Source organism: Salvelinus sp. IW2-2015, linkage group LG1 (assembly GCF_002910315.2).
Source record: "Salvelinus sp. IW2-2015 linkage group LG1, ASM291031v2, whole genome shotgun sequence".
NCBI classification, from domain to species: Eukaryota; Metazoa; Chordata; class Actinopteri; order Salmoniformes; family Salmonidae; genus Salvelinus; species Salvelinus sp. IW2-2015.
This window is the reverse complement of record NC_036838.1, coordinates 30,461,719-30,488,393: the sequence shown is the minus strand read 5'-3', so window position 1 is coordinate 30,488,393 and position 26,675 is coordinate 30,461,719. Positions and strand designations below refer to the sequence as shown.

The window sequence follows — 26,675 nt, the reverse complement described above, 5'->3', positions numbered from 1 at the left end:
AAATGAGTTCACTCATAAAGCAGAACTGTGTCGACATTTGACAAATAAATGTTCAACAAAGGGAAATATTTACCCTACAAACATCAAGGAATTAAAGAAATAGCAATACATATCTGGGCTGGGATTCTAACAATGTAGAGGACATACGTTACCAGAGATTTTATGTACTGTATTCAGGATTTCAAGCTGAAAGTCTGCACAAAATGTTTTTATTTATTTGGGACCTTATGATAATTGATACTTAATCTGATTACAGGCAACCAACTATTGGGATTTTTAAACTGATAGACTTTGTTTGGCTGATTAACACCTCTTATTTTTCTCCAGCGTGTCAGCAAGCATCTTCTGCTTCATGTTCCTCAGGACATGCATGGTGATCTTCATAACCCCATCTCTGGCACTGCTCTCCTGCTTCTCATCTTCAGCGTCCACCATTTCCTCGTCCTCTCTCTGACTTCCAAATAATTCTGGGTGATCTGAACTCAGAATCCTCTTGTTCTGAACTCAGCTCATTCCTCGCAAATGTGATGACATTCTCTCCCAAGTGTCTGAACACACAAAATGTAAAAGTTCAGATCGAAGGAACACCAAAGTTATTTCAACATATTGTAGAACTATACCTTCACTGAGGTAATCAAGACCAATATAAATCATCTCACCCTGACTATATAAAGGCCAGGTGTGTGTGATGCTGGGCAGACCGACCACTGGGAATATCTGACTCTGATCTCTGCTGTTGGTCTCTGTGGAAAAAACATGAGATTGTACACCTTACTCTGTACATACATATGAAACTTCCATTTAAATTCAGCAAAAAAAGAAAGAAGTATCTACCAAACAGAGGTACAAGAGCTATATCTTAAAATACAGCACATAATCATATGCCCATATGATATTTATAAACCTGTGTGTGTGTGTTTGTATGTGTGTGTCCAGGTAAATCCCAGCCTAAAAGTTATACTGAAGTAAAAAAGGTTCACAATAATGATCATTTTTATTCAGGAAATGCCTTCTGCACAATATATATATATATCAATCAGTAACCATCATAGAATCTGTGCACGTTTCGTTCCTCCACTTTACAAATACTGTATGAACAATCCAATAAAATTATATTATTTTCATACAATATAAAATGTACACATACTGCAGTGATAGAATGACAAGCAACTTCAAAGTCAGACCTTTAAGTCATGATACCTCCTCCTGAAACCCCTTTATTTGGCACAATAATAACATTTGGCAGTTGAAGGTACTGATGATGATGAGGAGGATGATGATGATTCATGAAACAGGAATGATAAGGCAATGGCTCCCAATCTATGACTCAGTTAGGTAGCACCTAAAGTGGGCTTGGGGACAGTTCCATGTCAACATACTGTACTGTAGGTCCTTGTAGTCCTAAAGGTTGAAAGGAACCAGTCCTATACATTGCCATAACATTAAAGGAACTAGTCGTTGTGCTGTTTGGCCACCAGTTATCTTTTTGTTCGCTCTGAGAACATCTAWCTAAACAAGAATCCACATCTGCATTARTATATAGTTTACAGATCCGTCATAATCTGTCATAACAATTAGTGTTTTCTGCAAAAGTTATTCTCGAAACCTACCACATTAACAGTGATGGGCTTTGAGGGCAAGGGAAAGATTTGGCAACTCAAGTATTATGGAGATGGTAGAAAATATTTGTTCTGTTTTCCAAAGGTCATGTAGAGAAACTTAACTGTGGCTGCACTGCAGAAAGCCAAGCTTACAACCACAGCTCCCTATGCTGTGTCTAGCTAAAGGAAAGATGAAAACAAAACATATCAGTTTCAAACGATTCTTCAAGAGAGCAAAAGTACAATTATAAACAGGATATGTCACTACTCCGTTGATGGATTTGTTAAGATATTCTTGTCATAGTGCTCTTTTGTTCAGCCACATGAGCTAAGGGGTAAGACACAAGGAATATGGATTAAAGCCTATATTGTCTATATAACGAAACATATTTGTTCAAACAACGAATACGGTAACAAGAGTTTTTCCAAATAATGTTGCATTGTTAATACAGAAAACCAAGCACCTCCTCCAGACATGTGGTGATAACAGACATGAGCAAACAAAGATACTTTAACATATGCTGTACACATGAAACACGTGTGCTTTGCCTTCAAACTATAATAATAATTAATACGGGTATATAGAGTATATCTCATGGAGCTACATAAAAGATCTAGAACATCGACCACAAACTGCAGTTTGAAGTTGATATCAAATAACAAGCTACATAGTTATTAAAATAAATGTGCAATCCCTTGACACACACACACAAACACACACACAGGTTTATAAATATCATATGGGCATTTGATTATGTGCTGTATTTTAAGATATAGCTCTTGTACCTCTGTTTGGTAGATACGTCTTTCTTGCTGAATTTAAATGGAAGTTTCATAGACTGGTTACTCTTCATGGGAACACAGCTGGGTAGAGGGGAGTCTCGTCTTTCCAGCTGGATTGGGCTTCAACACAACAGAGTCAGACCTTCAGTCTCTAGTCTACTCTGTCTAATGATGATGTAATATACAAACTCGGAGCATAAATGCTACAGTGTACTCACGCATGCACCCACCCATGCATGCATGCACGCACTCACTCTCTTTCTCCCTTTCCTCCCACCTTTTAGCTTTTGTGTTACTGTCATGTTCCCCTGAGAGATTCATCTTAGAGGCAGTGCCCCGTCCTCTCTCAACCCCACAGAGACTCATCAGAGGCAGTGTTCGGGCCAGTAACCGAAAGGTTGCTGGATCGAATCCCTGAGCTGACAAGGTAAAAATCTGTCGTTCTGCCCCTGAGCAAGGCAGTTAACCCACTGTTCCCCGGGCGCCGAAAACATGGATGTCGATTATGGCAGCCCCCCCCCCRCACCTCTCTGATTCAGAGGGTATTGGGTTAAATGCGGAAGACACATTTCAGTGGAATGCATTCAGTTGTACAACTGACTAGGTTTCCCCTTTCTGTTYCCCTTCCCTCTCTCCCTAGAGAGCCTCTTTGAGCCTAAACACAGACATGCAGCGTATGTTATAGTGAATCAATAATACAGACAGCGATATAATAGTCATAAAACATAACAGTTGAAGCAAAGTACAATGAAGCACAATACAATTACCAATAAAAACATGCGTATGGAACAGTCTTGATAGGGATAATTTGGGAATAAGGATGACCTTGTATATAACATTTCTATTGGGAGTTCTGGTTGCCATTCATTCCTCTTATGTAGTCAATTCTTTGTTTCTCTGATTCAAGCTCAGTGATACAAACTGTTACAAGTGAAGTGCTTTGTCAATGCTGTATCAATAAACCCAAGCCACAGTCCAGTGGAACAAACTGACACCTTGGCATAAGTACCACACCAGTGTTTACTAATTTAGCCTTTTCTTGTATTTACTTTACTAGAATAATAACCACTGTCAACCTTTTGTTTGTAGGTTATGCTCTATCTAGGTAGAGAATGTGACAATGTTGCACTAGATCAAGTCCTTATCTCCATTGTGCAGAAAGCTTTCCTTCTGCTACGCTACTAGAATCAGACGATACATTTCATATGTTTTCATCGTTAGTTGGGTCCTTGCCTTGTGGTTTGGAATCACAACTAGAACATCAGGACATCAAATCACTGAAATATCTTTATTTCTGTTCTTGAAGACAGCTTGAGAATTTTTTTTGTGCACCTCTGAGGAACAATGTAGCTCTTTGGCCTTTTAGGTGGCCTTCTCTGGCCTTCTACAACTGAACTTTGGATTCCATAATACCAGCAATAAATGATGACAGGTAAAGTTCTGGGTGTATAATATATTTTTTTAAATGATAATTAATAGCTGAAGTTAATATCCAAAATATTTTACCCTTTAAACACCAACCCAATATGCAGGTTGACTCCACTTAGATTGCTTGAGAAAATATTTTTGATAGTATTTTATCTATTTTTTACTAAAAGGAATTCACAGAGCAGGTGTGAAGGCTCCAGCCAAAGTCTGTATTGGGTATGAYCACACTCCTGCAGGGGCCTACTCTCTGTTGGCCACTTGATGGGGGAACAGCACGGCAATATCAACTTCAGGATAGAGTAGGCTCACTCTATGGTCCTGTTTGAATACCATTTTAATATTTTCCTTCCTTGAGGAAATCACAGATCTGGTATGGTAAAATGGTGAAAGGACACGAGTGGAATACATTATATCACCTGCTATTGACACACACACACGCACACACACGCACACACACACGCACGCACGCACGCACGCACGCACGCACGCACGCACGCACGCACGCACGCACACAGGATCATTGACAGATCAGGATGAAATTATGTATTTTAAAGTCAGACAGTCAGACACCTGAGAAACTCAACAGAGTGAGGTGCTAGGCAGCCAATCTATCTCAAGCATCGGTCTTTATGTTAAAAACTTCCATCACATTTCCCAGATCTACATCCAGGGGTTGTCACTTCAGAAGCTTATTGTTCACAGGATATTGTTTACACTTCTAGAATTGTCTTTGTTTTTAAGCTGCTGGAAAGTATTCTAATATTAGGCTCATTGAGGTGAGAGAATGTGTTTGTAGCTTATGTAGCCTGTGATGTAGGGCAGGCCTATGCCTACTAGTCTTTTATATTGTCTGGTGCAATGTAAAGTCTATTTTATGGGGATCAATTTAGCAAGCCTTTATGGAAATATAACCTATTTGTTTTGGTGGAAATGTTGTTTTCTTCCCCTAGCAACTGGCAGAACTTTATACTAGTGGTACAACAAGCCAAGTTCAGTTGTTTCATAACCCTCCTGTGGACAAGGGGGCGGGAAGGATGCCGAAGACGTCATGACTGCAGGACTCCGCTTCCATAGATATTAAGGCAGGAGAACGTTTCGAGGAACGACCGGAGTGAAGGTTTGACGACATCACTGCTGCAGCCTAGACATTGAGAAGCCCAATTCGATTGAAACGCTCCTCTTTTTGGCGCGAGGTCATCTTCGGCATTTCTTCAAGTAAGTGGGTATTTTTTATGCACATTATAGCTGTTCCAGATGCAGAGCATTTTAAATAAATAACGGGAAAATCTTGAAGTTACCCGGTACTTTTAAAAAACAAGTTTTTTTCTAAAAACAACAGTTCATGAAATAACTTTAAAAAGTGTAAACTGTAGCCATTTATTTCCCTCTATAGTTTATTCGCCTAAAGCATTTTTTGTTTTGTTGCTTTTTTGTGTCAGCAATTAGACATTGTTCTTAATTGGGGCTAGTTACCCCCTAGTACGCTAATAGCTATCCAAGTCAACTTTAGGAAAGTCTCTACCCTTGCCATAACTAGCTTTGTGTAGTTGAGCAGGGGGGACTGGCCATCTGGCATTTCAGGCAAATGCCAGAAGGGCTGGTCTATTTTTAGTCTAGTGGTTGGGCCTGTCTAAATCTTTTTTATTTTGGGAGAAGATTATCATTATCTGCTAATGGGGGGGGGGGGGTGACGAAGACTTATCTTTGTCTGCCTTTAGCTGGAAAACGGTTGCCGGGGCTTTGATAGGTGGTCTTTACTGCCTGAGGTATTTACAGTCCACTCCAAAATTATTGTCCCCCTTGATAAAGACTGTATAAAATAAATAAATAATAATACAAATACTAAGCTATATTGTTTGGCAAAAAATGTTGGGAAATGATATTATTTTACACTAATACAATTGCTCAAAGGAAGTGATTTTGTTTAACAAGTAATACAAAATAAACACAAAAAAAGATAGTTGTCAAAATTATAGGCACCCCTAAATATTCTTAGAAATAACATCTGCATTAACATTCTACTTAATTTTTTTTTTTTTATCTCAGTTTAAAATCACTGGAACAGTGGTAGACCTGTTGGATTTGGACGGATGTGTATCTTGTCCCCACACACAGTGAGGAAGATGGTTCAGGAGGCAAAGGAAAATCCAAGGGCCACAGTTGGAGAAATACAGAACTGGGTATCAACTTGGGGTCATCAAGTCTCCAAATCTACAATTAGATGCCACCCCCATGACAATAGGCTCTTTGGAAGTGTTGACAGTTCTATTTTATTTTATTGAAAGCAACCAACAAATGTAAACGCCTGGAGTTTGCTAAACGACATTGGCACTAGGGTTGAACCGAGTCCTATGGTCAGATGAGACAAAAATAGATTTATTTTTTATTTCACCTTTATTTAACCAGGTAGGCCAGTTGAGAACAAGTTCTCATTTACAACTGCGACCTGGCCAAGATAAAGCAAAGTGCGACAAAAACAACAACACAGAGTTACACATAAACAAGCATACAGTCAATAACACAATAGACATATCTATGTACAGTGTGTGCAAATGTAGTAAGATTAGGGAGGTAAGGCAATACATAGAGGTGAAATAATTACAATTTAGCATTAACACTGGAGTGATAGATGTGCAGATGATGTGCAAGTAGAGATACTGGGGTGCAAAGAGCAAGAGGATAAATAACAATATGGGGATGAGGTAGTTGGGTGTGCTATTTACAGATTGGCTGTGTACAGGTACAGTGATCGGTAAGCTGCTCTGACAGCTGATGCTTAAAGTTAGAGAGGGAGATATCAGACTCCAGCTTCAGTGATTTTTGCAATTCGTTCCAGTCATTGGCAGAAGAGAACTGTAAGGAAGGCGGGCAAAGGAAGTGTTGGCTTTGGGGATGACCAGTGAAATATACCTGCTGGAGTGCGTACTACAGGTGGGTGTTGCTATGGTGACCAGTGAGCTGAGATAAGGCGGGGCTTTACCTAGCAAAGACTTATAGAGGACCTAGAGCCAGTGGGTTTGGCGACGAATTTGTAGTGAGGGCCAGCCAACGAGAGCATACAGGTCGCAGTGGTGGGTAGTATATGGGGCTTTGGTGACAAAACGRATGGCACTGTGATAGACTGCATCCAATTTGCTGAGTAAAGTGTTGGAGACTATTTTATAAATGACATCGCCGAAGTCGAGGATCGGTAGGATAGTCAGTTTTACGAGGGTATGTTTGGCAGCATGAGTGAAGGAGGCTTCGTTGTGAAATAGGAAGCCGATTCTAGATGTAATTTCGGATTGGAGATGCTTAATGTGAGTCTGGAAGGAGAGTTTACAGTCTAACCAGACACCTAGGTATTTGTAGATGTCCACATATTCTAAGTCAGAACCGTCCAGAGTAGTAATGCTGGTCGGGCGGGCAGGTGCGGGCAACAGTTGGTTGAAGAGCATGCATTTAGTTTTACTAGCATTTAAAAGCGTTGGAGGCCACGGAAGGAGTGCTGTATGGCATTGAAGCTCATTTGGAGGTTTGTTAACACAGTGTCCAAAGAAGTGCCAGATGTATACAGAATGTTGTTGTCTGTGTAGAGGTGGATCAGAGAATCACCAGCAGCAAGAGCGACATCATTGATATATACAGAGAAAAGAGTCAGCCCGAGAATTGAACCCTGTGGCACTCCCATATAGACTGCCAGAGGTCCGGACAACAGGCCCTCCGATTTGACACACTGAGCTCTATCTGAGAAGTAATTGGTGAACCAGGCGAGGCAGTCATTTGAGAAACCAAGGCTATTGAGTCTGTCTATAAGAATGCAGTGATTGACAGAGTCGAAAGCCTTGGAAGATCTCTTTGGCCACTCAAACCAGCGGTGGGTTTGTTGTCAAAAGAATGATGGATGTGCATAAAATAACCTTATACCTACTGTAAAATATGGTGATAGATCTTGATGTTATGGGGCTGTTTTGTTTCCACTGATCCTAGGGCCCTTGTTAAGGTCAACTGCATCATGAACTCTACCAAGTACCAGGACATTTTAGTAAAAAACCTGCTTGCCTCTGCCCAGAGGCTGAAACTATCTTCCAGCAATACAATGACCACAAGCACACATCAAAATCCAGAAAGAAATGGTTTATTGACCACAAAATCTACATTTTGCAATGGCCATCTCAGTCTCTGGACTTGAACCCCTTTGAAAATCTGTGGTTTGAATTGAAGAGGGCAGTCCATAAGCGCAGACCAAAGGATATCAATGATCTGGAAATATTCTGTATGGAGGAATCGTCTAAGATCCCTTTCAATGTGTTGTCCAATCATTAAACATTATAGAAAGGGGAGAGTGCAAAACATGTTGAAAACAGGGGTACCAATAATTTTTGACTTGTGTCAGTATAAAATAATTTCCCCCAAAAATGTAGCATACAATACAGCTCATTATTTGTATTATTTATTTTATTACAGTCTTTTTTGCTCATCTTTATTTTTTAAATTTATTTAACCTTTATTTATTTTATCAAGGGTGTCAATCATTTGTGGTGACTGTATATTACTTCACTATTTCATAAAATTAAGTACTTTTTTTTACTGCTGCTAAAGTGATTGCAGCTTGGGAATCTGAAGTCAGAGCCACATTGTGGTTGCAGACGGTTACTGTAAGGTCAGGGAAAGATTGAAAGCCAGTCAGAAATTTTGAAAAAGTGCTGACAAATCCCTCTTAATATGTTCCATATAAGAAACGTCCGGGTCAGGACTGGTCCTTGCCATTCTGCCACCCTAGGCGAGACCAAAAAATTACACCACCCCTAGAAAACCAGAATAGTCCCAGTAAGAAAAATTATGTTGAAAAGACATGTAAAATACGTATTTTCCAGACGTTGATGTTAGGTTCAATTTAGGTTCTGAATGAAAGGTGAAAAGACAGATTTTACGTATGTTTAAAATACATACCCTACATGACCAAAAGTATGTGGACACCTGCTCGTCGAACATCTCATTCCAAAATCATGGGCATTAATATGGAGTTAGTCCCCCCCTTTGCTGCTATAACAGCCTCCACTCTTCTGGGAAGGCTTTCCACTAGATGTTGGAACATTGCTGTGGGGACTTGCTTCCATTCAGCCACAAGAGCATTAGTGAGGTCGGGCACTGATGTTGGGCGATTAGGCCTGGCTCGCAGTCGGCGTTCCAATTCATCCCAAAGGTATTCGATGGGGTTGAGGTCAGGGCTCTGTGCAGGCCTGTCAAGTTCTTCCACACTGATCTCGACAAACCATTTCTGTATGGACCTCGCTTTGTGCAAGGGGGCAATGTCATGCTGAAACAGGAAAGGGCCTTCAAGTTGCCATAAAGTTGGAAGCACAGAATCGTCTTGAATGTAATTGTATACTGCAGCTTTAAGATTTCCCTTTACTGAAACTAAGGGGCCTAGCCCAAACCAAGAAAACCAGCCCCAGACCATTATTCCTCCTCCACCAAACTGTACAGTTGGCACTATGCATTGGGGCAGGTAGCGTTGTACTGGCATCCGCCAAACCCAGATTCGTCCGTCGGACTGCCAGATGGTCGAGCGTGATTCATCACTCCAGAGAACGCATTTCCACTGCTCCAGAGTCCAATGGCGGCAAGCTTTGCGAATGCCTAACCAACGCTAGGCCTTGCGCTTGGTGATCTTAGGCTTTTGTGTGGCTGCTCTGCCATGGAAACTCATTTCATGAAGCTCCTGACGTTGCTTCCAGAGGCCGTTTGGAATTCGTTATTGAGTGTTGCAACAGAGGACAGACGATTTTTATGCATTACGTGCTTCAGCACTCAGCGGTCCTGTTCGGTGAGCTTGTGTGGCCTACCAATTCAACGGTTGAGCTGTTGTTGCTCCTAGACGTTTCCACTTCACAATAACAGCACTTACAGTTGACCGGGGCAGCCCTAGCAGGGCAGAAATTTGACGAACTGATGTCACATCCTATGACGGTGCCTCATTGAAAGTCACTGAGCTCTTCRTTAAGGACATTTTACTGCCAATGTTTGTCAATGGAGATTGCATGGCTGTGTGCTCGATTGTATACACCTGTCAGCAACGGGTACGGCCGAATCCACTAATTTGAAGGGGTGTCCACATACTTTTGTATTTTATAAATGCCCGTCCATGTGGTAGACCCACCATTTGTACAACTGGCTTTTTCATTGACTTTATTAGTCCTGTTTCCTGTGACTTGTCATTTTAGCTACGTAAGCTCTGAATATAAGCTACCCAATTTTATCAGTTATTGTGAGCCTATTTGCAATGTGTTTACACAGTGGGAAATGCAGATGTATTTTATTTTTCGCTATGATCAGCTGGTCAAAAATTTACCTATACAAACTTGAAACCACTGATCATGACAATGGTGTGAAACTCCTGGACAACAGTTGTGATTGTCCATTCATATTGTCCATTTTACTTTGACCTGTCCTGTTTTTAGGATATACCGTTTGTTAACATGTCAGTGCATTTTCTATTTGATTGGGCGCCATTTTGTTTAGGCTATTTGATCAGAGACACCTGCATGATGTAAAAAGTGTCCATCTCATTACATTGTCGTACATTTTACCTCCAGCCTGTAGACTACAGAAAAGGCCACATACTCGTTCTACCATATCCTATATCTGCTACGTGATTTATGTTAGAATATTTTTTTGATGGAACGTTGGTGGAGCGCCGCAGCGGCGCGCTGGGGATGGGCAAGCTGAATATCTTGTGCCCCTGCCTTTGACAAAGTGGCCACTGTTTATCACAGGGCGGCATTAGAGCTCACCTAAAAAGCCCATATCCCACTGGTTGAGAGAAATTGTCATTGTTTTTGGGCATATTTATGTGAGGTTTTATGTGTTGTTGTTGGAGGTGCGTCTTGGTCAGTTTAGCTCAGAAAATTCCGCCTCGTCAATCTGCCGTCATAGACAGCCCCCTAATCCTGCCTAATGAGCGGGCCGGCCGTGGTCCGGGTTATATATAATATTAAGGGAAAACAAAGATATTTATGAGTATTTGATTAATTAAGGCTGATCATTTTGACCATTGCCCCCCCAAGTTTGCTACCTCAGCAGTTTGTTTGTCTTTACCATGACGTCGACATGGTTAGTTGCCCCTAGGCTGGGGCTTACGTGCAGGGCTACTACCCCCCCTTACGTGCAGGGCTGAATGGAATACTTCTCTCCGTTGACACTTCCATGGCCTGGCTGAAAAGAGAGGTAAAAGCAAACATTCCCGTTATCTGGTTCCACAGCCCTGAGGGGTAGTAGGATCTCCGGCCCAGGCAGAGATTAAAACATAGGAGCATACAAAACACAACCACATGTGAAACGCATTAGGCCCACAAAGTTGAGTCCCTGTCTGGGACATGCCGTTCCCTTCAGCCCAGCAACAGGAGAAAAGCCTGCACTGCTGACAACCCTACACATACCTCTGTCAGTAAATGGTGAAGCAAAGCAGTAACATTGCCATGACATAGAAGCAGCAGTCGATTTGTTTTCTCTAAAATGTATTATGGTGTATTGTGGACTTTGAACTGAATGGGGAAATCTCCCCATCCATCCACCCACCGATCTATCTATCAATCGATCCACCCATCTACTGTATCTATCCATGAAACTAAAAATCTCTCCTCTGCTGTGAACATTGCTCACCGCGAGAGATTTGTTTTGCTCCCACCATCCCCAATCCTCCAACATTGCTCAGTCTACCCTKGCCCGGCATTGTGGTTAATTCTAGATTGTTGGAGAAGGCTGTGAGGTTGAATGTCAAAATAGTCAGTCTCTAATGATTTGATGCTGACGACTGCGTATGATGCTCAAAACACAAGAAGACTTATTTCTGTCCGATAAAATGCAAAACGCATGCTGAGTGCTTGACTCAAACCACTCACCACCCTTACTAGAGGTCGACCGATTATGATTTTTCAACGCCGATACCGATTWTTGGAGGACCAAAAAAAGCCGATACCGATTAATCGGTCGATTTTTTWAAAATTTACTTGTAATAATGACAATTACAACAATACTGAATGAACACTTATTTTAACTTAATATAATACATCAATAAAATCAATTTAGCCTCAAATAAATAATGAAACATGTTCAATTTGGTTTAAATAATGCAAAAACAAAGTGTTGGAGAAGAAAGTAAAAGTGCAATATGTGCCATGTAAAAAAGCCAACGTTTAAGTTCCTTGCTCAGAACATGAGAACATATGAAAGCTGGTGGTTCCTTTTAACATGAGTCTTCAATATTCCCAGGTAAGAAGTTTTAGGTTGTAGTTATTATAGGAATTATAGGACTATTTCTCTCTATACGATTTGTATTTCATATACCTTTGACTATTGGATGTTCTTATTGGCACTTTAGTATTGCCAGTGAAACAGTATAGCTTCCATCCCTCTCCTCGCTCCTACCTGGGCTCGAACCAGGAACACAACGACAACAGCCACCCTCGAAGCAGCGTTACCCATGCAGAGCAAGGGGAATAACTACTCCAAGTCTCAGAGCGAGTGACGTTTGAAACGCTATTAGCGCGCACCCTGCTAACTAGCTAGCCATTTCACATCCGTTACACCAGCCTAATCTCGGGAGTTGATAGGCTTGAAGCACAGCGAAGAGCTTCTGGCAAAACGCAGGAAAGTGCTGTTTGAATGAATGCTTACGAGCCTGCTGCTGCCTACCACCGCTCAGTCAGACTGCTCTATCAAATCATAGACTTAGTTATAACATAATAACACACAGAAATACAAGCCTTAGGTCATTAATATGGTCGAATCCGGAAACTATCATCTCGAAAACAAGACGTTTATATTTTCAGTGAAATACGGAACCGTTCCGTATTTTATCTAACGGGTGGCATCCATAAGTCTAAATATTCCTGTTACATTGCACAACCTTCAATGTTATGTCATAATTACGTAAAATTCTGGAAAATTAGGCGGCCCAAACTGTTGCATATACACTGACTCTGCGTGCAATGAACGCAAGAGAAGTGACACAATTTCACCTGGTTAATATTGCCTACTAACCTGGATTTCTTTTAGCTAAATATGCAGGTTTAAAAATATATACTTCTGTGTATTGATTTTAAGAAAGACATTGATGTTTATGGTTAGGTACACATTGGAGCAACGATACGCACCGCATCGATTATATGCAACGCAGGACACGCTAGATAAACTAGTAATATCATTAACCATGTGTAGTTACCTAGTGATTATGATTGATTGATTGTTTTTTATAAGATAAGTTTAATGCTAGCTAGCAACTTGCCTTGGCTTCTACTGCATTCGTGTAACAGGCAGGCTCCTCGTGGAGTGCAATGTTATCAGGTGGTTAGAGCGTTGGACTAGTTAACTGTAAGGTTGCAAGATTGAATCCCCCGAGCTGACAAGGTAAAAATCTGTCGTTCTGCCCCTGAACGAGGAAGTTAACCCACCGTTCCTACTAGGCCGTCATTGAAAATAAGAATGTGTTCTTACTTGAAAAAAAAKGCCAAATCGGTGTCCATAAATACCGATTTCCGATTGTTATGAAAACTTGAAATCGGCCCTAATTAATTGCCGATTCCGATTAATCGGTCGACCTCAAACCCAAACTGTAGCAGTCCATTGAATACATGTCAGTTTTCTGTTGGTATAGAGTAGATGTTCAATAATTTCAGAAATCCCTCAATTGTTAAAAGCTGTAAAAAGAAATATATACATTTATGCAACCCATAGCATATTACAATGGTCTTCAACTGGCGGCCTGTGGTCCAAATCTGGCCCACGAGTCGATTTGATGTGGCCCGCAAAAGTTGCCTAAATTAAGTTAAATACCCACGACATAATACATCACGTTGCTTATTGCAGTCATTCATTGGTCACTCTGGTCTGTGTCTCCCTCCTCCAGGTGGTCTACAGTACAGTGTGGTGAGTTCCCTGCCCATTCCTAGCAATGCCGTCTCCTTGCTCTCTCCTGTGCCGCCTGGCCACGCTTCTCTGTGTGTGGGCACTTTGCCAGGCCCAGTTGGATACCAAACTACCCCCTGGCACCCCCATCATCCAGCTGCGTCTGGCAGGGGACAAACACAAGCACTACGAGGGCCGGGTTGAAGTCTACTATAATGGAGAGTGGGGCACGGTGTGCGACGATGACTTCTCCATCCATGCAGCCAACGTCGTGTGCAGGGAGTTGGGCTACGTGGAGGCTGTATCCTGGTCTCCTTCTTCCAAGTATGGCAAGGGAGAAGGTAAGGAACACAGGGAGAAGAGATGGTTCAGTAACATGTTGGAATCTGAAATCCACTCTGACCATTAAGACTTTACTTAAAGGGATAGTTCAGAGAAATTATATATTTTGAAACAAATACATGTATCTCAGAAAGGGGAGTCGCTCTTATCCAGAGCGACTTACAGGAGCAATTAGGATTACGTGCCTTGCTCAAGGGCACATCGACATATTTTTCACCTAATTGGCTTGGTGATTCAAACCAGCGACCTTTCGGTTACTGGCCCAACGCTTTTAACCTGTTCTATTACAACCGGAAGATACATAGGTGAGATACAGTATGTCACTCTTTGCAGGAACTATGATTAGCATAGCAAGGAGACAAAGTCTCAATGGGAACACGAGTCATTAACAAGGGGCGGTTGTGTTAATAACATCAATCATCTAGCTTTTATAGAGAGCAGACAGAGCTTCATGCAACTCCATACATACTGTCTCATTTACAACCTTCAGTCAGAATTATGGAGTTGGGAAAGTAATTAGACATATGACTGTACTAGAGATCTTCAAGACAAGGGGGATGATGAGATTATGTCTATGCGTCTGGCTTAGTGTGTTTCCAGTTGCCAATCGTTTTCCTCACGTAGGGTTTGATTGGTGTGTATCAGATAGACTGTAATGGGTAAAACATTGCTTTTTGAGGGATTATGGTCCAAGACAGGGGAAATGTGCTGCATTAGTCCCGGAATTTCCATAGGACAAATCACATTCTGTTCTGAGCTGCTGAGATAGAAGTCATATAATTTCAGTGGTGTCTAGTTCACTGCATGTGCCCAGATGATTTCTTGATCTTGAAATATGTAGACTGAAGAGTTGTTCGCTGGGAAAGCAAACAAGGTAACATAGAAATAAGGTGTGGATATCCACCAGCATAGGCCCAACATTCCAGGAGCAATTCTGCAACATTTAAAATCTCAAAAGGCTGAGTTAATATGCCCTATCAGAATCTGAAGAGAACAGTAGACCATTTAGATTAGTCTAAAGAGCCATAAATGTATTTTTTTTACAAGTGATGGCAACTGGAATTCTGTAACACTTATTTCTTGCATGAAGTAGTCAATCTAACCTAAGCAATAGGTGAGTTGTCATGAACTCATTAAGCCTAGTCCTGGACTTAAAATAATGTTCAATGGAGAATATACTGTACAATGAAAGTTGATAACTAGACAGGCCCAAATTGTTACCTAAAGGTGTTGTCTGTTGAAGCCTAAAATGGATATAGGGTGTTGAGAATGGAGAATGGAGAGGGTCCCCTTACCTTCATGTGTGGTCATCAGAGAATATGTCTCTGTCCCCCATTGTTCGTAGGTCGGATCTGGTTGGACAACGTCCACTGTTCGGGACTAGAGAGAACCCTGGCCCAGTGTGAATCCAATGGCTTCGGAGTTTCCGACTGCAAACACTCTGAGGACGTGGGAGTGGTGTGTAGCCAGAGACGAATCCCCGGCTTCAAATTCATCAGTACCCTCACCGACAATGTGGAAGTAAGCCTTAAAACATACAGACACAACGTGTGAGCACATAGAAAAATGCACACACACATGGAAATGCACACAAGTATGTACGCATGGCCGCGCACACAYGCCATCTACATGATTGCATCTTTGCTTTGATTGGATGCTGTTAAGGTGCTTGTGTAGCAATTTCACAGCAATGCAGGACATGAGAATATGTGTTTGAAGTTTGAATAATAAACAGAGTAATAATTCCTTGATATCAGAGATCTAGTGTGGAAATGTCTTACAGTTAGCTCGGTTGCAGTGACCGTATTGCCAGCCACACAGGCAGTCATGAGTCTTGACCTCAGTCGAATTCCATGTGACCTTTGAGTCATGGTAATCTCCTTTTATGCGCTCTGGACATGCGTTGGTAGTACCCAACTTGCTAACGACCACCTGGTCGCTAATGGCCTGGTACCGAGGGCTCTATTGTCCCTCTAACCACTCTGACATAAATGCAATTGAAAATCACATCAAACACATCATCAAAACAGTATGATTCTTTAAAAATCACCTCACTGTGATGATCAATTTGAAGAAAGAAGTAAAAAAAAAACTGAGTGGAAAACATGGTCGTTGTGGATGTTGTTTCAAAGCCAAACCAACGAAATGGACAGCGCTTTCTAAGGTGATGATTCATTCAAAACACCTATACAGCATATACAGCCCTCCCCCCAAAAACTGAATTAAAATAATGATTGTGCCGTTATACAATACGTAGTCTAATAGCCTACCTCATATTACGCACAGCAGAAGAAACTGAGGGCCAACAGTTTAATGAAATATGTTTAGTTGTGAATTTTTTTTACTATCGATGTTCCCGAACAGATTTCACTTGGCTTCACAAATTAAGCACTGGGTAGTTGCAGGAACAAGGTTGGAGAGCCCACGGCATACAGAGTTTGGGCGGAGTATCACCTGTCGCACAGAAAGAGGCTGCATGCTCCTCAAACAGGGGTTGATGCGTAGACTGAAATAAGTGTTCTTATAAGCCCAGACATTTCTATATGGAATCCCGTGTGAAAGAAGAGTTTTGATGACTGCCACTAGAAAGAGAAGGATCCCAGCTGCTACTTTATTTATTTCTCAGCTGCTTATATTAAGCACATACTCCGCTATAAACCGGAGTAGCCTTCCCAGCATGATTGAAAAATTAACCATGGGAAAGCGGCCTCCATTCACTATTCGAGTGCATACGGATAACATGTTTTTTCCCCCCTGCCCCTGTTCCTGCCCAGTTGATAATAGGCCATTCTAAATCGAAACTCATTTTACATTTTAGTAAAGATAAGATTAAATGAAGTATTATCTGATGGGTGAAATATGATCGCTTGATGAGAGAACAGCGTGTGCAACCTGGGGCAGGGAACAGAGCGCAAGCTTTTTTACTACTTTCCCAAATCATCAATAGCCTATAGTCGCACCATGCAGCCCATATATGTTTTGATTTCTAAGACATTCTAAGGTTTGTATAATTCACAACTAAAGTTTCAAAATAACTCTAAATCTAGCATAAAGGACCTGTTTCAAATGATCACTTTTACGCTCAGCATAGCCACTTCATATGATCACTAGTTYAGGAATGGGAAAAATATCCTTTCTATTTTATTCAGCTAGGTGCAATTATATTCTTCTTACTATAAAATCATATAATATAACATAATGGCACGGGAYTTATAAGCATACCTTGTCTGGTAAAGGAAGATGGCGCCAACAGACATGGCAGCTCTGCTTCTAGCTGTTTCTAGCTCCTAAGCAACTTTGCAGTATTTCATTTTTTTTGTTTGTTATTTTTTACATTATTAGCCCAGAACATTTTTTGTGTTATTACATACAGCCGGAAATAACTTTTGGATAGCAGAGTGGTGGTAACTCACCAGCATTACGACCAGGAATACGACTTTCCCGAATTGGATCCTTTGTTTGTACCGACCAGGGCAATTGAACTTATCCCAGAAGCTGCTCTAAGACGCCGTTGGCAGAGAAGAGGTATTCAGAGTGGACTTCTAGTCCGACTCAGGAGGAGCACACACCATCCACCGCTTCCGAGTATATTACTTGCTAATGTTCAGTCTCTGGCCAATAAAGTAGACAAGCTCAGAGCGAGGATCTCCTTCCAGAGAGACATCAGGGACTGTAACACTCTGTTTCACAGAATCATGGCTCTCTCTGGATATACTGTCCCTATCCATACAGCCAGCTGGGTTCTCAGTACATCACGCAGACAGGAATAAAGAACTCTCCTGGAAGAAAGACGGGGCTGTATGTTTCATGATTAACTACTCATGGTGTGATTGTGATAACGTACAGAAACTCAAGTCCTTTTGTTCACCCGACCTAGAATACCTCACAATTAAATCCCGTATTACCTCCCAAGATAATTATTTTCGGTTATAGTTATAGCCGTCTATATTCCCCCTCAAGCCGATACAATGACGCCCCTCAAGGAACTACACTGGACTTTGTGCAAACTGGAAACCACATATCCTGAAGCYGCGTTTATTGTAGCTGGGGATTTTAACAAAGCAAATTTCAGGCAAACGCGACCGAAGTTCTGTTAACATGAAGTACTCGCGCTGCTAAAACACTCAACCATTGCTACTCCAACTTCCGGGGTGTCTACAAGGTCCTACCCCGCCCTCCCTTCGGCAAACCAGATAATGACTCCTTTTGCTCATCCCTTCCTATAGGCAGAAACTCAAACAGGAAGTACCCGTGCTAAGGTCTATTCAACGGTGGTCTGACCAATCGGAATCCATGCTTCAAGATTGTTTTGATCACGTGGACTGAGATATGTTCTGGGTAGCCTCGGATAATAACATTGATATATACACGGACACAGTGACTGAGTTCATCAGGAAGTGTTTAGGGGATGTTGTTCCCACTGTGATTATTAAAACCTACCCAAATCAGAAACCGTGGATAACCCCTGCATTTAACCATGGCAATGTGACTGGGAATATGTTTGAATAGAAACAGTGTAGTTATTCCCTCCGTAAGGCAATCAAACAGGCAAAACGTCAGTACAGAGACAAAGTGGAGTTGCAATTGTACGGCTCGGACACGAGACGTATGTTGCAGGGTCTACAGACAATCACAGATTACAAAGTGAAAACCAGCCACGTTGCGGACATCGACGTCTTGCTCACGGACAAGCTAAACACCTTCTTCGCCCGCTTTGAGGATAAAACAGTGCCACCGACGCGACCCGCTCCCAAGAACTGTGGGCTCTCGTTCTCCGTGGCCGAAGTGAGTAAGACATTTAAAYGTGTTAACCCTCGCAAGGCTGCCAGCCCAGACAGCATCCCTAGCCTCATCCTCAGAGCATGCGCAGACCAGCTGGCTGGAGTGTTTACGGACATATTCAATCTCTTCCTATCTCAGTCTGCTGTCCACACTTGCTTCAAGGTGTCTACCATTGTTCCTGTACCCAAGAAAGCAAAGGTAACTGAACTATATTACTATCGCCCCGTAGCACTCACTTCTGTCATCAAGAAGTGCTTTGAGAGGCTAGTTAAGGATCATATCACCTCTCCCTTAACTGACACCCTGGACCTAATTCAATTTGCATACCGCCCAAATAGATCCACAGACCATGCAATCGCCATCGCACTGCACACTGCCCTGTCCCGTCTGGACAAGAGGAATACCTATGTAATTGACTATAGCTCAGCCTTCAACACCATAGTACCCTCCAAGCTCATTATTAAGCTCGAGGCCCTGGGTCTTAACCCCGCCCTGTGCAACTGGGTATTGGACTTCCTGACGGACCGCCCCCAGGTGGTGAAGGTAGGAAACAACATCTCCACTTCACTAATCCTCAACACAGGGGCCCCACAAGGGTGTGTGCTCAGCCCCCTCCTGTACTCCCTGTTCACCCATGACTGCGTGGCCACGCATGCCTCCAACTCAAACCTCAAGTTTGCAGACGACACAACAGTTGTAGGCCTGATTACCAACAATGACGAGACAGCCTACAGAGAGGAGGCGAGGGCCCTGGCGGAGTGGTGCCAGGAAAATAACCTCTCCTTCAACGTCAACAAAACGAAGGAGCTGATCGTGGACTTCAGGAAACAGCAGAGAGAGCACGCCCCTATCCACATCAACGGGACCGCAGGGGAGAAGGTGAAAAGCTTCAAGTTCCTCAGCGTACACATCACTGACAATCTGAAATGGTCCACCCACACAGACAGTGTGGTGAAGAAGGCGCAACAGCGTCTCTTCAACCTCAGAAGGCTGAAGAAATTGCTTGGCCCCTAAGACCCTCTCAAACTTTTACAGATGCACAATTGAGAGCATCCTGTCGGGCTGTATCACCACCTGGTACGGCAACTGCAGTGCCCGCAAACGCAGGGCTCTCCAGAGGGTGGTGCGGTCTGCCCAACGCATCACCGGGGGCACACTGCCTAACCTCCAGGACACCTACAGCACCCGATGTCACAGGAAGGCCAAAAAGATCATCAAGGACATCAACCACACAAGCCACGGCCTTTTCAACCCGCTACCATCCAGAATGCAAGATCAGTACAGGTGCATCAAAGCTGGGACCGAGAGACTGAAAAACAGCTTCTATCTCAAGGCCATCAAACAGTTAAATAGCCATCACTAGCCGGCTACCATTACCGTGAGACCGGCAGTAATTTGCATGACAATAACTAGCTGACAAAATGTCATGACCGCCACAGCCCTACTTACAGTAAACCATTTCGTTAAACCTAGTTTCCATGATATCACATTCCAGCCAGACAAGCAGAAGGGGTTCCCTTAAAACAGGGTTTCCCAACTGGTGGCCCGAACCACCGCAGGTGGTTTTATTTGGCCCGCATGTTTTCTGAGCAAAACAATTAAATATATATATTTTTTTCATTTTYRTTTTTTTCTGTTGTTGGACATAAAAGACTGTAAAAACACCAGGAAATCAGCTCCAAGGGATTTTAATTAAAGAAATCAAGTATTCACATGCATAATAGAGAGACACGTGATCGTATACAAATGTAAGCAAGATTTTAAATGATTATGTTTTAGTCAAACATTATATCTGTTTGGGCTTCTTGCAGTTAAATTGCAGTCTACAAATTATTTGTAAATATGTTCTGGCCTCCCGACCGTCCACGCAAGAAAAAATCTGCCTGTGGCTGAATCTAGTTCATGATCCCTGCCATAAAAGGTCTGGACTGTGATTGTAAAGATGAATCAATCAAATTTAAATCAAATGTATTTATTAAGCCCTTTTTACATCAGACGATGTCACAAAGTGCTGTACAGAAACCCAGCCTAAAACCCCAAACAGCAAGCAATGCAGATGWAGAAGCACGGTGGCTAAGAAAAACTCCCTAGAAAGGCCAGAACCTAGGAAGAAACCTAGAGAGGAACCAGGCTCTGAGGGATGGCCAGTCCTCTTCTGGCTGTGCCGAGTGGAGATTATAACAGAACATGGCCAAGATGTTCAAACGTTCATAGATGACCAGCAGGGTCARATAATAATAATCACAGTGTTGTAGAGGGTGCAACAGGTCAGCACCTCAGGAGTAAATGTCAGTTGGCTTTTCATAGCCGATCATTCAGAGTTAGAGACAGCAGGTGCGGTAGAGAGAGATAGTCAAAAACAGCAGGTTCGGGACAAGGTAGCACATTCGGTGAAAAGGTCAGGGTTCCATAGCCGAAGGCAGAACAGTTGAAACTGGAGCAGCAGCATGACGCGGTGGACTGGGGACAGCAAGGAGTCATCAGGCCAGGTAGTCCTGAGGCATAGTCCTAGGGCTCAGGTCCTCCGAGAGAAGAGAGAGATAGAGAATTAGAGGGAGCATACTTAAATTCAAACAATACACCGGATAAGACAGGAGAAATACTCCAGATATACAGACTGACCCTAGCCCCCCGACACAAACTATTGCAGCATAAATACTGGAGGCTGAGACAGGAGGGGTCGGGAGACACTGAGGCCCTGTCCGACCATACCCCCGGACAGGGCCAACCAGGCAGGATATAACCCCACCCACTTTGCCAAAGCACAGCCCCCACACCACTAGAGGGATATCTTCAACCACCAACCTACTACCCTGAGACAAGGCTGAGTATAGCCCACAAAGATCTCCCCCACGTYACGAACCCAAGGGGGGGTGCCAACCCGGACAGGAAGATCACGAGTTCCTGTAGGGAAAGTTCAGTTCACTTAGCACCAACAGAGACACATTTCGTTGGTAATGTTTGTTCATTGAGAGGGTCTGTGTGACTTCAATCAGCATGTCCACAGCACTAAAGCTCGAGTTTAGTTTAACTCAAGTTTGACTGTATCTGTATTGATTTTGGCAGTTCACTGGGAGTTGAAAACAGCCTTAGCTAAGTTAAGGGATCACACTAAGTTTTGACTTGGAATGCCCTGAACTCACAGAGAAGCAGGTTTTGCGGTGGGATGGAAACGTGACATCATAGAATGTCAACAGACGTGACACAGGTGGGCCACATGTTAAATCTTCCACTAGTGCTCTCACATTTGCCTACAACAGGAAACCAGAGACATTCTAGCCCACTGAGCAATGGTTGGTCTGTGGCCTGATGACTTTACCACAATACGCCCTTCTTTCTGGCGTAACCACGGTAACGACCTCCTCTCTGGCATCTGGGATGCTAACCAGGTGACTCACAGAGAACCAGACTCTGACTGGTGTGGAGGAGATAACAACAGTGTATATAACACACTGGCGCACACACACACACACATACGCACACACAGGGGGAAACCATCCCATCCCGTCACATTAATGAAAGCACCTCTGTGCCAGACGGAAAGTTTGCGTGGGATTTATATACCTAAAGGGAGGAGGGAGGCATTTCTGTTTTAACATGGGACACTTCAACACTAATCTAAAACTCCTGCCGTCCGACAGGAGCGAGGAATAGCATGAGTATGGCCATTTATGTGAGCCTAGCTCATCCAGTAGTGTTTGTGTTTCCCTTGAATGTGTTTGAATTTAAATAAGAGTTTAAAGCCATCTAAAGCTGAAAGGCCAGTCTGTGGTTGATCTTTTTAACAGTTAGCAGTTGAGAGCAGCAGGATAGTCAAATGCCACATACTGCGCTAGACTAGAGAATTGGCAGTGTTTCCCGGTTTAAAATTTATGTGGATTCTCCCTCAGTGTCTGTGTTTTCACTAGGCTTCATAAGATAACACGGCTCTGGAGGATGTCTCAGATCCCTGTGTATCTTTCTCATTAAATGACCAACTCCATGAGAAAGGATGAGGAAGCTGGGGCCAAGCTTCCTGCCATCCAGGACCTCTATATCAGTTGGTGTCAGAGGAAGGCCCTAAAAATTGTCAAAGACTCCAGCCAGCCTAGTCAYAGACTGTTTTCTCTGCTACCGCACGGCAAGCGGTACCGGAGCGCCAAGTCGAGGTCCAAAAGGCTTCTTAACACAGCTTCTAACCCCAAGCCATAAGACTCCTGAACAGCTAATCAAAAGGCTACCCAGACCCCTCTTTTACACTGCTGCTACTCTGTTTATTATCTATGCATACTCACCTTAATAACTCTACCTACATGTACATATTACCTCAATTACCTCAACTAACCGGTGCCCCCGCACATTGACTCTGTACCGGTACCCCCTGTATATAGCCTCGCTTGTTATTTTACTGCTGCTGTTTAATTATTTGTTACTTTAATATAATAAATAAATTACTTATCTATTTTCACTTAACACTTACTTTTTTATTAACTTTTTAAAGCATGTTGGTTAAGGCTTGTAACTAAGCAATTCACTGTAAGGTCTACTACACCTGTTGTATTCGGCGCATGTGACAAATACGATTTGATTTGAAAATGGAGAGTGGAGGACGAGAGGCAGTGAAATAGGACACGTGGTCATGAATTTACTACTTTCAAGGCTTAATGAAGCCTTCACACGCCTTTTATAAGGCCTATATGAATGCTTCAGGAATCATCATAAGCTTTAGCGTGGAATCTAAGTGGGCAAGCTATTCAATAGATTAATCCCCATCCTCAAACTTTACCCTGTTCTTTTAATACCTAGATGCCTGCTTTACAAGGATATGCACCCGCTGTTTATTTGTGCCCTGTTTATGTTTACCTTTATATGGGTGTTATTACAGCTAACTGTCCCCACCCTGTCAATATTTCCCTGGACTGACCAGTCTTTCAACTAGCAGGGGAGTGGAATGGGAGTGGAATGGGAAAAGGTGTCATTTCGACCCTTCACCAGGCCTGACCTTGCGTCAGAAACAGGCACAAGCAGCTCCTGTGAGTGACTGTCTCCATTCATTCATGGGATGAAGTGGTATTCTATTCAGGGTTTCCGACCAGGTCACGCCCTGACCTGACTGTGTCAATATGTCTTTATGTAGCCTAGTTAGACCCAACCAGACAAACCTGTGTTACATGCTAATTCAGTTATTCATATTTTATCAGAGATATTCCTATCTTGTAATGCTCTAGCCTGTCCTGAAGTTAAAAGTAAAAACAAAAAACACTATTTAGAAAGGTCTTGAGTGTTTTGGGGGTTCTCTGATTGTCAAAGGCTTGTTTGTTTTGTGTATGCGTGTTGTGTGTGTGTGTGTGTGTGTGTGTGTGTGTGTGTGTGTGTGTGTGTGTGTGTGTGTGTGTGTGTGTGTGTGTGTGTGTGTGTGTGTGTGTGTGTGTGTGTGTGTGGTGTGTGGTGTTGGTGTGTGGTGTGTTGTGTGGTGTGTGTGTGTGTGTGTGTGTGTGTGTGTGTGTGTGTGTGTATGTCTATGTATGCAAGTATCTGTGTGTACTTTACACTAGTTAGCTGTCAAAAAAGAACAAGACCACACAGATCTGGCAATTAAATTAAGCCTTTACCACAAATGATAGGTTGTCCATATTAAAGACATGAGTACTGCAGGTGACTAAAAGTTGTCTTTCTGTCATTTCAAATAAATCAATGCTCTTTCGGTGGAAAGACACTGAATTATTCTAATCTTCTGATAATTGTTTCACAGACATATTTTTTGTTAATTACGCAAAACTTAAATGTCATGATATAGTAGCTTATGACCATTTCGTCCATCTCACTTCACACTGGGACTTTCAGGTGTCGCCTAGCATTTAGTCCTTATAAATCATCTCAGTTGTTAAGTTCTGCTCCAGGCAGATTCTCCTTGTATGTGTTAGTTTTATCCAAGCAGAGCATCCCAGACTATCAGACTAGTCCCGGACGCTTTGCTTTGACCCCGGTCATTTAGCTATTTCCTGTCAGTGACGTTAGCCTTTCTTTGGTGCCGCCTCATGTTGACCTTTTTTGGTCAGTGTCAGCCATGTTTTGACAATGGAACTAGATGGATACTGTGCATGACTCAGCTCTGCTGTGCTATGTCGCTAATGAGAATTGGCTTGTGCTTACGCTAGTGTTGTATATCTTAGTAGAAGTCGTTGTGTGATATTTGGTCTCTGCTTTGTATACTGTAGGTCTGTTTGTCCTCTGTTTGGTTCCTCCAAGAAGCCAAAGGATGAAGCCAAAGAATGAACTGAATGAAGTCATCTAATGGGGGCTTCTCTCTTCAGACCCAAACATTAGGAGGTGGGCAGGAAGCGTTGTTTATCATTAGCTAACTAACGCCATGATTCAGCAAGGACAGCTGCTCACGCAATAGTTCACATGCACGTGGGGATAATGGCTTGCCACACGTGGAACCAATCGCCAAGGTGGCCTAGGGAGTTGGGTCTCAGACGGTTACCTGGGAGGTACATCTCGATGTGGAGGGATATTCCATGGGTCTTATTATACACGATATGGGCAATGTATCGTATGATACAACAAAGCAAAATCGTCAGTGTTCATATCCTGGTGTAAGCAGTTTTGGTGTTGATGTGGTGTTACTTTGTGTTACTATGTACGAACTGAACGCCAGCTGGTGTTGCTTTTTAAGCTGTTAAAAAAAACAGTTCTTCCATCAGGGTGTCAAATTGGCCAGTGTTACCTAGTGTTGATTTTTCAGCTGAATATTTCTAGTCTCAATTCAGGTGTTACATTAACTCTGTAAGTGTTAAATTACCACTTATTGGTGTAAAAGATCCACAGTGTTGGCGTTAATAACCAGTTTTAAACCAAAACCATGCCCATCATTATCATATTTCCCAGCATGCTCTATTGCAGTTAGATCTTTTGTATTGTTTGTTTCAATATCAATGTTTTTGCATGTACATTGATTGATTAATTAATCGTATGCTAATCAAATATAAATAACATACATTCTTCTAAGCTWATYAAATCTGTTATATGGATTTRTTGCACCCTTTACTGAAATGGTTGTTTGAGTTTAGATGCTTAAGGTAATCTCATGTCTTAGTCTTCCCAACCTGGCAGTCATTCTGAATGCAGGTTACGGGTGAATATAAATTCCAAATGTTGGATATCCCCACTCTGCACATCACTTTGCAAGCCAGCATAATGTGATTTGCAAGCCTGATTTCGCAAGCCTGGTGCAAGCCTGGTGTTGGAAAGTATCAATGTTCAAAGGACAACACTTTGAAAAGTGTAAATTCAACACTTTCTGGTGATTCTCACATAAACACTTCAAAAGTACCCACAGTGTTCAATTTACAGACATCATTTTGCTGTGTAAGTATATGTTTATCAAAACATTTTCTTGTTGTTTTTTTAAATGAGCCTGCCAACAGTATSTACAAGGTATTTGATTATGCTTCATGATCGTGTATGATGAATTTTCAGCAATGATCTTTTCAGAGACACACCAACACCCATGCAATATTAACTCTTTTGAAGACTATGGTGAGTCCAAGTCTTAAGGGGGAGGTTTCCTGGACCCAGATTAAGCCTAGTCCTGGACAAAAAATCATTCTCAATGGAGAATCTCAATTAAAAGTGCTTTTTAATCCAGGACTAGGCTTAATCTGTGTTTGGGAAATCGTCACTAAGAGTGTAAAGTCTTTGCAGGTTTTGATTAGTTCTTTCCCGAGTCATTGCAGGTATTGACCGAGAGGTCTTCCCCCAAGTACTTATGAGTTATGACAACACATGATGTGAAGTCCTTCCATAAAAAGAGCGAAGCAGCAGCTGCTAACACTCTCCAGATGTCGATTACGATTTTGTCTGTTGCTC

At 42.4% G+C, this 26,675-nt stretch overlaps 1 protein-coding gene across 1 annotated transcript in view; it reads left to right on the top strand.

Annotated features, from left to right (window-relative positions):
- Positions 1-4,900: 4,900 nt before the first annotated feature.
- The window catches only part of LOC111964664 (lysyl oxidase homolog 2A), a 48,483-nt gene continuing 26,708 nt past the window's right edge, over positions 4,901-26,675 (top strand). The window contains exons 1-3 of the mRNA XM_023988507.2: positions 4,901-5,027; positions 13,702-14,041; positions 15,388-15,563. Coding sequence (XP_023844275.1) covers positions 13,747-14,041; positions 15,388-15,563 — 471 coding nt within the window. The 5' untranslated portion in view covers positions 4,901-5,027; positions 13,702-13,746. The remainder of the gene's footprint in view (positions 5,028-13,701; positions 14,042-15,387; positions 15,564-26,675) is intronic.